The sequence below is a fragment of the Rattus norvegicus genome, chromosome 5 (genome assembly GCF_036323735.1).
Source record: "Rattus norvegicus strain BN/NHsdMcwi chromosome 5, GRCr8, whole genome shotgun sequence".
NCBI lineage: Eukaryota > Metazoa > Chordata > Mammalia > Rodentia > Muridae > Rattus > Rattus norvegicus.
In genome coordinates, this window is record NC_086023.1 from 76,580,378 (window position 1) to 76,593,355 (window position 12,978).

Consider the following 12,978-nt stretch of genomic DNA (forward strand, 5'->3'; position numbering starts at 1 on the left):
GAAGGAACTCTGCCCTTCATTTTCTTCACACCACAGAGCAAGGCTAGTGTTCATACCAGGGTGTGTTCCTGGCTGGGCTACAGAGGACAGCATAGGGTGGGATGACAACCTGCGGAAGGCTTCCCCATGTGTCCCTCGGTCCTCGTGGGCATACCGATCATTATTAAATTATACTGCAGACATGAGCAGTTTCTCCAAGAAAGGCTCCAGATGGATGATTTTACTCTCATCTTTGCTACTTTTGCAGTGAGTGTCACTGCAGCTGGACCACTGAGGGCAGAGGTGTGCCTCCTCCTCAAATCACTCAGGACAACAAGACAAGCTTAAAACACTGTGCCAACAGCCTCGGGAGAAAGCTTCTGCAGTGATTAATGGCCCCAGGACTGACACGGGTGCTTGGGTGCTTTCCTTTCATTAACACTACCTTGACAGATCCTTCGGAGCTGCCAAGCCTGACTAGGCCTCTTGCAACTTAGGAACCAGTGTACATGAAGGTCTGTGCAGGTAAAATCTGCATGTGACCAACAAAAAGGAGTGCTCCCAGGGTCCCAACTCTGCCTACACCGAGGCACTCACCAGGAGACTCACTGCATCTGACTGCACAGAGAGAGGAAGCCTGTGGCTCTGTATCTGACACAGTTGGCTTTAAATGAATTGCTATTACTGTTACCACCAGGGCTCTTGACCTACACTGAGGGTCTCTCCAAGCTCAATCCTCTGTTCGTTCTGCGCTTACTGAGCATCTGTTAAGAGGTGACTAAGCACGAGAAGTATTCAGGAATGGGAAAATGCTCATTATTCACAGAGCTTCTTTGCATATACAAATGTGACCGCATACTGTGACGAGATATAGCAAGCAGGGCCAGTGATACGCCTCGGCAGGTGAAGAGGCTTGCCACCAAGCCTGATGACTTGAGTTCAAGCCCCATGACCCACATGTAAAGAAGGGACTCCTGCAAGCTGTCCTCTGACCTCTGCATACACACTAAATTAAAATGTAACAAGAATACTGAGATGCTACACACAAAAAGAAACTGTATTCTAATCCGAGTTACGTATCTTACCAAAAAATCTAAACTCATTAACAGAAGATGTAGGTACCAGTGGGTAGCTGACTGGAATGTCATGTCCTTTCTTTGACCTGCCTGACTGCTGTGCTGTCCTACCTGGAGTCTTTAATCGGTGTGATCTGATCTTGTGATACCTCTCGGATCAGCTCTTCTTAGATGAGTAAACTATGAGCTAGTGAGATGGCTTGGCAGGTCAAGGCACTCGCACCAATCCCGACAACCTCAGCTGGATGTCCAGAACCCACATACGAAAAGCAGAGAACACCCTCTCCAAAGCTGTCTTCCGATACTCCACTCCACCCCCCACACACATAGAGGTTAAAAACAACTGTAAGTAGAAAAATACAAAAGTAAAAGCTGTTTCTTCTTTTATGGTGTTCACAAATACCATAGGTGGATGTGTCCCAGATCAAATCCAGGGAAGCACTGACAAGCACATGCTCATGAAATCCCGTCCTCTTAGGTAGCTCTGGAGACGGAAGCAAGTATTTCTTGTGCATTTTAACAGTAGACCCACCAGGCTCTCCCACAGACAAACAGGCAGTGTGGACGGTCCTGCAGGCAGACCTCCAGCCGTCCAGTTCCCATTTGCACGCTGATGACTTCAGCACCGCTTAGCCAAGGCCCACACAGCCACTTCTCCACAGAAGCCTCCTTCTCTGCTCACTCACTAATGCCACCACCTACCCTCGGCAGCAGCCTGAGTCATCCCACCCCTTCCTCACCTTAAGTCTCATCAGAGAATCCAGCTCCCGGCAGGCACTGACGTGGTGGCTGCCTTCACTGTGTGCACACCCACCAGCCCCGCTCAGGTTCTTACTACATCTGTTACTGTAACAGCCCTCGCCCTACCCGGACCTAGCCCCACTCCAGCTCCTTCTCTCCACACAGCCTTTCCAAAATACACTCCACCCAGGCCTGCTGCCTCGAGAACTCGAAGAGAACTGCTGCTGGCCCCGTGAAGTTTATACTCTCTAAGTGGGACCAGAGGCTGTTCACCAGTTCACACTGTGACTACACACCCACTGTTCCTATGGCTTTCGTTATTGTTTGTTTGCTGGCTTTTTTGGGTTTTTTTGTTTGTTTGTTTGTCTGCTTTTTTTTTTTTTTTCTGGGATGTGGTCTTACGTAGCCCAAGCTGGCCTCAAACTTGTACCCAGTTAAGGATGACTTTGAATTTCTGATTCTCCTGCCACTTCCTCTTCAGTGCTGGGGAGTAAACTCAGCCGAGTTATATCTCTTATCAGCCCCTTACAACACCCAATCCACACGGGGGGTACTAGGCATGGAACCCCAAGGGCCTGTGCATAACCAAGCCAAGAGCAGCATCTCCGCTTCTCTCTGTACTTTCGCCTTGGTTCCTGGAATCATCTTCCTCCCCACGTCCCCCATGGTCCTTCCTCTCCCGAGCCTCCTGTGTATCTCTGCCACTAGGGAACTGCCATGATCTCTGTGTGCTTTCCTCAGCAGACTGTAAGCTCCTGGGGACGGCGACCATATCATATGCCTTCACATCCGGGGAGAAAGCAGGGCATGGGGAGTAGCATGCAGCGCACTCTCACTTACGGAAATGAGCTTCAAGATGTCAGGAAGGGTGAACATACCTTGCAGACAGAGGGCAGCTAGTTCCACGGCTGTTTCATAGGGGCACTTCAGTCTTGGGGGGAAAAAAAGAAGTTAATACTAAGTAGGAAAGGTTACATTTGTAACCATGTAACACAGAAAGCCCGGTAAAAGTCAACAGCAGTTTCAACACATCTATCCAAGAATGCGTTCTATCAACCATGCAAATGCATCCAGTGGGGATGCAAAGAACTCGGGATGTTTAGGAACATTTGCAGTAGACTGAAAACCTTCCCTTTGTATTGGTATCCTAAGTTTATTTTCTTTCAATACAGTCATTTATCTTTTCAAGCTGCCTTCAACCGTCCTTAAAACTAAAACCAGACACTGTACTTACTACTGACTTCCGAGACCTCCAGATGTACTCAGTATCTGCCATGTCCAACTGAGGCAGAACTACTGAAGAGTATTACTGCGAACACAGTGGTTTTACTCATACGGTAAAGTCTCGGGTGAAGCCAGCGCCCCATCCCCATTTCTTTCTCCAGATGAGAGAGTGAGCCTTCAGCATCCCACCGGAGGTCTTCCAGCTGACAGGAGGCCGCGCTGGGCTCAGAACACTGTTTCAGTTACATGCTAACCAGTGGGTGGGAGTACAGACAAACTGGAAAGCACTGGACACTGTTGAAGTGCCACCCTCAAAGGGTTTTTACAAACTGAAGACGAGTTCTGTTGTAACGACGCCTTTGTGTGTATAATGAGCACAGAACGGACAGTGATGAAAAACACACACATCCTCAGCACACGCCAATCAGAAACACGGCTGAGTAAGGCCAATGTATACACTGTACTGTCTACTTATTCTACGACCTCTCTGCCACTGGAATGTTCAGAGTGAAATTCTACCAAGAATTTACAAATGCGGAAATTACATTTTAATTCAAATTTTACTTATTTAGATAATCGATTTATATTTGGTTTGTTTGTTTGAGATAAGGGTCTTACTTTGTAGCTTTGGCTGGCCTAGAACTCACTAGGTGGACCCGACGATCTCAGACTCACTGAGTCCCTCCTGCCTCTGTTTCTGTAGCTCTGCGGTTCAAGGTGGGGGCCACCACAACTGGCAGAAAATATCCACTTTATCTCCTTCAGATTACATTTAAAATCAGAACATATTCCTGTTGGTAACATCAGGCACTGCTTCTTTGTCTTAATATAGCGTCGGGATTTTGGGGTTTTTTGTTTATTTGTTTAATGTAACAGAAAATATTCAGTAACTCATGCTTATTCATATATTTGGGGTGTCTGTGTGCGTGCGTGTGCTGGGTGGGGGTGGGGGCATGCACATGCCATAGCACATGTATAGAGCACAGAGGACAACTTTCAGGTCCCAGGGATTGAACTCAGGTCTTTCGGCTTGGCTGCAGGAACCTTTACCTGCTGAGCCATTTTGTCAGCCTTCTTTCTCTGAGCCCCCTCAAAACCAACCACTTCGGCGAGGACGTGTTTTGTGCTTCATGCTCACTACAAGCCCAGTGCCTTGAGTATGAAGAGCATTTCAGTGAGATGGAAATCCACATCTCCTCCTCGCAGGCCAGACGAGGACCTCTTTACAGTGCTTTAGTGTGATAGTAACTCGTGAGACTGTGAAAACTGCACGAACACTTGTACGTGTATACGCGCTGACGGCGTGTGCTGCTTGCAAATACGACAGAAGCCAGTATGAATGGGGGCAGTGATGCGGCAGGGGGAAGGCGGTTCCCAAATACACCTCACTCAAGATCCTCAGCGCCCTTGGAAACGCTCCAAGCCATAGAGGATCCGCTGTGGAACTGGAGGAAAATGACAGCAGTGCAAATATCTGACTCGCCTGACAGAACCTGGGGCACTGCTTTGAATTTGGTAAAGGGGACAAGGGTAAAAGAGTTAAAACAGTGAACTATGGGGGTATACCAGGCTCTATGCTGGGTTCAGAGTTAGAACAAAAGCATACTTACTTTCCAGAAAGAATGTCATGCCTGAGTTGTAGAACAAACAGGTACCTGACAAACATATACAAACGTCAACAGAGAGGAACCCTTCCCTCCTTCCCCAGCCACCTCCAATCCCCAGCCTCCCATCACTAACACCCCTGCATTGCCCTGGACGCGTGCACTGTCAAAAGGGATGCAGTGCAAACGAAGAGGGAGGGAGCCTCCTCCTGAGCCTGTGGAGAGGCATCCCTGGTCTCAGTGGGCTGGGAGTTTGCAAGACACTTGCAGGATGGGGTGCAGATGTGGTCTGAGAGGACTTGCAGGGTGGCTTTGGTGCAGGAGAGTCTAGCCCAGCATGGAGAATTCTGCACAAGCAATGCAATGCATGCAAGAAAACGGGCTGGGTGGAGCCAGTATGCTGGCGCCCAGCCGGCTGTACCTAGCAGATCCAAGGACTTTTCAAAAAGTCCGCAACGGACTAGAGTCTGCTAGAAACTACGTGACACTTTTCTTCCTGGAGCAGTTTAACTGCTGACTGCCTTTAAAACAAACACTCGTGCAAAGCATGCCTCTCTCTCTCTCTCTCCCTCTTCCTCTCCCTCCTAAAATTACACTACAAAAAATTACAGGGGTAATAAGAAACAAAGTGAAAGGAGGCAGAAAGCATAAGGAGGGCTTACCAAGTTTAAAAAATAGATGTATATGGGTCTTAAATAAAAGTCTTTTATTTCTAGGGCGATGTGACCACCAAAACCACTTTGTACCAACCAAAGCCTCCTACACTCTAGGCCTACACTTGAGAGTGGTCCCCAGGAATCCCACTCCTTTTTGACTCACCTATCTGCCTTTAAAATGACCTGCTGTGGGGACAGCTAGGGGCAACCTGTTTGGTAAAGGCCTCCGAGAGAAATACTGAAGTTGCCTAATGAGCTTCACCTTGGAAGCCAGGTGGGCGTTCCTTTTCTGCAGAATGGCTTTAGGAGACTTTGGATGATCCAGACATCAAAGTGGGCAGGAAGGCTGAAGGTTCTAGAAGGTTCTCCTTCCCAGCATGTCCTTAATTATAACTGAACTTACACCTCTCAAATTTAGGACATTGACATGTATAGTTGCACCAACTACGGCAGGGTGTCCATGTGGCCAAAGTTCTGAATCCCATAGAGAAAACCTGGAGGAAAAGCCCCAAAGGTCCCTGTCCTGGGTACGTGTAATAACTTCCAAATGCCACTTAGGTAGACCTCTCCAAGTTACTGACCACCAATGGAGACCACCCATCAATGTACAAGTCACCGGTACAATGCATCACACGAAAAATCGGTGACAAGGACACTCGGGACATCTAGGACTCCATAAAGCATCCCACAGATGGAAAGGAAGCTCCTTTCTTCATTCTCTCTTCCTTCCTTCTCAAGTAAACACAGGCGCCCACGACATAAAAATATCTGGGGGTTGGGTTTGGGGGGTATATGTGGATCCTAACAAAATCAGAATGCCAAAGATGAGCCTACCACTTTCCAGGACCCAAGAAAATCCATCTAATTTGATTCATCTGAAAAATAGCAGATTAAGCAGACTTGTGGGTTTTAAACAGGGTAGAGGAGCCCAGGGAAAGTGCGGGTAACTTCTGTTTAGAAACACAGAGGTCTTAAAGGGAATCAAGCCCCCTGACTGACTAGATTCCCTCATACTGGCTGAGGCCGGGGCTACTGGACAAAGTCCTCTCTGCCATACCCTACCTTGTAAATTCCTCTCGAAGGTTGTTCGGTTCTGAAGAATAGTATTTGACTCGAAAGTGCAAAGCGTAGGCAGGTCCGACTAAACATTGGGAGACAGAAAGGTAAAGATGTTTGTGTCCCCCCCACCCCCCTCAGACAAAAGGAAACACATCCCCCTGCCAGCAAGCTCAGTGCTCCATCTAGAGTTGGAAAAATGGAACCAAACTTTCAGGGTGCCTGGGAAGATTTAGCTGGGAACCTCATGTGGAAAGAAACTTCGCCTGGGGGGCTGGGGATTTAGCTCAGTGGTAGAGCACTTACCTAGGAAGCGCAAGGCCCTGGGTTCGGTCCCCAGCTCCAAAAAAAAGAACCAAAAAAAAAAAAAAAAAAAAAAGAAACCTCGCCTGGGTGGGTTATAAACAGCTGGCATTTCCCTTTTATCTCTGATGGGATTACTCCAAACTGGCATCCACATTTTACAAAGTACAATGTGGGCTGGAGGCTAGTGACACAGAAAAGAGAAAAGCGCTCTGCATGTAGAGATACCGTGAAAAAACGCCGTAAGGTATTTTTTAGAGGGTATGATCTCCAAATGATCTCAGCAGAAGCAGCACTAGAAATACGCAGTTACCACACCTGTAAGGAATGAGCTGGAGCCCTGAGCTTCCTACTACTCCCCACCCCGAATCTGCTTTGAAACTTACTTGGCAGTGAGTAAAGGAGGTGACAGGTTTCTGAATAGAACATTAGTCAGTTCTCATTGGCAGGGGTGTCTGACTTGAAATGAGAGCACAGGTGGGTTTTAATATCTACCCAAAATACTCATTCAATTTTAAAGCTCTAATTTTTGGCCGGTTTACAGGAAGAAAAAACCACCCATTTAACAATGGATTTATTTACCAATCAAAAGATCTTCAAATAATCTTGACAAAGCAGTTTAATGTCAGATTAAAGGGAAAAAAAAAGGGCACGAATAGACTGGAGTCTGTATCTTACCTTTCATCTGCTTCTTTATGGGTTTCGAGTGATCCAGCCAGTGCTGAAAGAAAAACAGTGTTTCTTTCTTTAGAAACCAAGTATGAACCCCTAGAGTTCCCCTCCTCTACAAACTGGGGTGTACTCACAAACACCTGAGACTGAGTCAGATCTCGAACTCCTCACTGGAGATCTGCAAACTGCTAGCTATGGCACTGAAAAACCCTTTGCTGGGGCTGGAGAGCTGGCTCAGCAGCTAGGAAGCCAGGCTTAATTCTCAGCACCCACATGGCAGCGCTCCATCCCCTGCTCTAGGGGAGATCCGATGCCCTCTTCTGGACTCTAGACACCCGGCTCATATTGCCCATAGTGCACATACATATGCAGGCAAACACTCACATATATAAAAATAAAATAATAACTTTTTTTAAAGTCTTTGCTCACCAATGACTGACCCAATTTAAAACCTATCCTATGGGGTTGGAGAGATGGCTCAGTGGTTAAGGGCACTGACTGCTCTTCCAGCGCTCCTGAGTTCAAATCCCAGCAACCACATGGTGGCTCACAACCATCTGTAATGAGATCTGATACCCTCTTCCGGTGTGTCTGAAGACAGCTACAGTGTACTTATATACATAAAATAAATAAATAGATCTTTAAAAAAGATCCCATGGCAAGATCAATCCCTGATGCTATTAATGATACTCTGTTATGCTTGCAGATAGGAGCCTAGCATAACTGTTTTTTGGGAGACTCCACCCAGCAGCAGACTGAAACAGATGCAGAGACTCCCAGCCAAACATTAGATGGAAATCAGGAAGCCTTGTAGAAGAGCTGAGGGAAGGACTGAGGAACCTGGAGCAGACGGAGACGCCACAAAAAGACCAACCGAGTCACCAACCTGGACCCAGAGACTGAACCACCAACCAAAGAACATACAAGGGGCTAGGCTTAGCCCCACCCCACCGCATCCCATCCCCCACATATGTAGCAGCTGTGCAGCTTAGTCTTTATGCAGGCCCCTAACAACTGGAGCAGGGACTGTCTCTGACTCTGTTGCCTGCCTGTGGATCCTGTTTCCCTAACTGGGCTGTTGTGTCTGGTCTAAGTGGGGAAGGATGTGTCTAGTCCTGCAGTGACTTGATGTGCCAAGGAGGGTTGGTACCCAGCAAGGGAAGGGGAGGCTGTGATTGGGATGTAAAGAGAATAAATAAATTAATGGGGAAAAGACTTTGCTCAGGTTGGGGAAGAGTGTTCCGTGTGTACTTAGTGCTTGCCTTGCATTGAGGCTTCCGAGATAGCTCAGCAAGTAAGAACACTGGTTGCTCTTCCTGAGGACCCAGGTTCAATTCTCAGCATCCACGGGGATTACAATCATCTGAAACTCCAATTCCAGGGGATCCCTCTTCTGACCTCTGTGGATGGTGTACTCACATGGTGTAGGACATACATATTCGGGCAAAACCATACACGTTAAATGAAAATATATTGACATTTAAAGTGCTTGCTCTAGTGATCAGAGTTTGGATCCCCAGAACCTAGAAAGAAGCCAGGTAGGTGTAAGGCTACCTGTAATTCCAGTTTAGGAGGACAGAGAGAGGATTCCCAGAGTGAGTTCATTGATGAGATTACCAATATCAGTGAGCTCTGGGTTTCATTGAGAGACCCTGCCTCAGTGAGTGAGGTGTCAAAGCAATATCAACCCTCCATATGTGTATCCATGTATATACAAACATACATCCACACATACCACACGTAAATAGAAAGAGAAAAACAAATAAATAATTTGCTTGCATGTAAATGTATTTTTCTATTAGCCAAAGTTTCCCTAAGCTTTTTAAAAGATGTCAGAAAGCCTCTAAGACCCCCTAAGAAAATGATCTGTAAAGTCCCTTTTAAAAAATCTGAGTTCCTTGTGTCATAATCGCTCTTTCCCAGTAATTCTGGGTCTCCACTAATCTAGCTAAAATTACAAACTCTGATTATATACCAGCCTGTGGTTCTAACACCCTCAATTCTGACATCAGGAAAAGAAAGTCTCTGGTTTTCTTTACTCCTTGATGCTCCTGGACCCCCACCACTGACAGGAAGAGGTTCAGCTGGGGCCAGGGAGGAATATTTAGCCGCTCCTCTTATTTACCAGAAAACCCACTTCAGGTTTTGTAACCTAAGGAAGTTACAAAGCCATTTCTCTCATATAAACATTTATGTCAAAATAGTTGACATGCTCAGTGGTCTAACTTCTATAGGAAGCTACATATGAGAACACTATAGAGATATTATCACCCAGATAAATCCATCCAAGACAGAAAACAGGGGCTGGAGAGATGGCTCAGCGGTTAAGAGCACTGACTGCTCTCCCAGAGGTCCTGAGTTCAATTTCCAGCAACTACATGGTGGCTCACAACCATCTGTAATGGGATCTGATGCTCTCTTCTGGTGTGCATGAAGACAGAGACAGTGTAGTCACATACATTAAATAAATAAGAAAAAAAATTTTTAAAAAGACAGAAAACATTGCAATTAAAGATGCATTTAATCCCTCTGGCCTGCATGTCCTGCCTGGCTATGCAGCAGGCCAGAGGGTGTTAGTTCTTTATGCCTGTGATTCCGTGGTTATCCCTGACATCTCAAGACAGAAAAGCACCAGTAATCAACAACCCAGGAAAGATCAAAACCCACACCCTGCAGTCTGGTCTCTACCAGATGTTTATTGTTTCTGTAGCATCATAAAGATGAGCTTTCATAGGGATTGGGGATTTAGCTCAGTGGTAGAGCGCTTGCCTAGCAAGCACAAGGCCCTGGGTTCGGTCCCCAGCTCCTAAAAAAAGAAAAAAAAGAAAAAAAAAAAAGATGAGCTTTCATGAATTGGGAGCTATCTGTACTGTGAGTTACTCAGACCAAACCCTAATAGAAGGACCACGTGACTAACGGCTTCTGCTTTCTTGGAGAGGGTCCAGGTATGGTACTTAGCATGTTCTTCTGGATTGAGACTTTATATGACGTTACATGCATGGGTATTCTGCTTGCATTTACATCTGTGAACCATGTGTATGCTTGGTACCCAAGGAGGCAAGAAGAGGCTGTGGGATCCCCCGGAACTGAGGCTACAGATGGTTATGAGCATGTGGTGCCAGGGACCGGTCCTCTGGAAAGGCAGCCGGTGCTCTTAACTGCTGAGCCATCTCCCCAAACCCAAAGTGTGAACTGTTTTCTGAAGGGAGGACAGACATGTTCACTATCACTGAAACCAACTCAATGCACACAGGGGCTTCACCGTTATAAGAAGAACTGGAATGAGACAGGCAAAGTAGGTTTCTCTCTGGCTATTCTGAAAGAGAGGCTAATTCTGCTGACTCCCGGGGACTTGCAGAAGCAATCTACGCTGTGCACATGTTACTAATGAGAAAGGGCAGGGCTGAGGGCGGACCGTGTACTCCACCTAACCACAAAGCCTAAGAGGACTGTGTGGGAGGAGGGGGTGTGGAAACACACGCACAAAAAGCACATAACAGATGAATTAGAATACAATAACCGTGCAGGCAGCGCTAAGGAGAGGAGAATGTGGGCCTCTCATCTCAACACCTAGGCTGGGTAACAAAAGCAGATCACCACAGCAGGGCGCCTATCTCAAAGGCAGGGTGGCTGGGACACTACATCTCATTGTTGATAGCTTTGAATTGGCGATGACCTGAGTGTCCGTCAACAAAGACGGATTCAAAAATGGCTCATGGGTATAATGCATTACTATTTTAAAAGGATGTGGGCTGATATTTACTGGTGTGACAAGAGACCTACAGCACAATGTGAAAGGTAGGAATAAGAAATCAGGTAGGATCCTATTTACAGAGAATTATTATTTTCTATGAAGGTATGCCCAGAAAGATTTGCAGGGGGATTTTTTTGTGGGGAGAGGGGGTCAGGAATGGTGGGGGTGTGAATGCCATTTTCTTTTACTTTTCCGAAGAGCCTTTTATTCTAATGAGATTATTATTCAGTGTGGGAGGGTTATCTCATTGTCTGTGATAGTGTAGATTTACTCATTGTTTGCCTACAAGGCATGTTTATTTTGTGTTCTGAGACAGGTTCTCGTGGATCCCAGGCTGGCCTCAAACTCTCTATGTAGACGAGGATCACCTCGAATTTGTGATCATCTTACTTGCATCTCCTGAGTGCTAGCCATGCAGGTTCACATGACCACACCCAGTCTGCGTGATGGGGAGCTTCCAGCCCAGAGCCTCCTGCAGCCTAGATAACCAGGCCAGCACCCATGCTACATCCTCAGCTCCGAGCTAGGCAATTTTGATTAGGAATTTGCAGAATGAGAATTAGATCTCACCATTGCCCTTAACCATGCAGCAAAAAAATCCCAATCTCATTCTGGGAAGGATAGACACACAGAGGATAGACACATACTCAGGTCCCTGCCAAGCACCATGCTAATGTCTATGACCAAACATGTACTTAATGAATTCACCATTCTCAGGCACACCAAGTTCTCCTGCAGGCAGCCTTCTAGTCTAAGCAGCTCCAGACACCCACAGCTTAAAGGAACCCATTCCTTTCTTTCTCTGGTCTCCTTACCATTAGCCTGAGTGATCACGTTCAAGCCCATCTTCCCTCTCCCTCTCCTGTGAAGCTCTCACCTCGATCCAAGTCCAACTTGTATGATTTTTCACCGGCCTGAGTTTCAGCTCTCACTGCATATTACAATGTGGGAAGAACTAAATGAACGAAGCTGATACCCAGGGGTCACCCGAGACCCACCGGCCCCATCTGAAAGCACCAGTTTTGCAGATGTGCCTCGTGTGCCGCTCCGTATTTACAACTTACTCTTCCATATTCTCCTCTAAGGGAAGATGCCCTGTGGATCTTAAAATGTCCTCGGCTCTATGTGAGCCCCATAAAATCTCAAGCAATTCCAGGGTTTATTGGGCTCGTTCCAAGAGGTGAGATGGCCAAATGTCCACACCTGGGGCTAACGTAAGGGGAGACGGTTGCCAGATGCTCACATGGGCAGCAGCCAGTTCCACTCTGGGGCCACACTGCTAATGGAGTTCCCTTCACCTATCCTCATGGAGGCTCTATCCTTTGCGTCTAAAGCGGGGCTTGCCAAGATCGACTCCATAAATATCTGAAGCTGAGAAAGGCGTCAAAAGTGAAATCCTGGGGTTGGGGGTTTAGCTCAGTGGTAGAGCGCTTGCCTAGGAAGCGCAAGGCCCTGGGTTTGGTCCCCAGCTCCGGAAAAAAAAGAACCAAAAAAAAAAAAAAAAAAAAAAAGTGAAATCAGTATTCTGAAGCTCCTTGACCCATGGGATTTTTTAAGAGCAAGGGCTGGTGACTCCATCAGAGGTGACGAGGAATCCATCCATGAGCTTGAAGCAGAGATGATCAAGCTTATCCTGTATCCAACCAGCTCAAAATGACCTGGCTTTCTTCACAACTGCAAAGGCTTAGCAGGTTGTTGGTCACTGGTACCGCATTCCCCCAGGAATCCCTCTCCCTGTGATTGAGTACTAGAGCAACAACAGACCAGGCATTGAGGAAATTATACGCTGTGAACATCTTTGAGAGCTGTATCCAGCAGTAGCAAGACCTGTCTGGCAATGTTCATCTGCGTCTTAGCTAAATAAAGCAGACCATCAGTGAAGGCTAAGGCACTCGGCCCCTCGGAGCTCCTCC

At 46.9% G+C, this 12,978-nt stretch overlaps 1 protein-coding gene across 8 annotated transcripts in view; it reads right to left on the minus strand.

Annotated features, from left to right (window-relative positions):
• Positions 1–12,978, minus strand: part of Epb41l4b (erythrocyte membrane protein band 4.1 like 4B) — a 160,867-nt gene that overhangs the window by 93,492 nt on the left and 54,397 nt on the right. For all 8 annotated transcript variants that reach the window (XR_010066451.1, XR_005504513.2, XM_039110572.2 and 5 more), the window contains 4 exon segments: positions 7,318–7,360; positions 6,343–6,421; positions 4,631–4,675; positions 2,675–2,727 (listed from right to left, as the gene is read on the minus strand). Coding sequence is in view for 6 of the 8 variants with exons in the window: in XM_039110572.2 (XP_038966500.1) it covers positions 2,675–2,727; positions 4,631–4,675; positions 6,343–6,421; positions 7,318–7,360 (220 nt within the window). In the remaining 2 variants the exon portion in view is untranslated.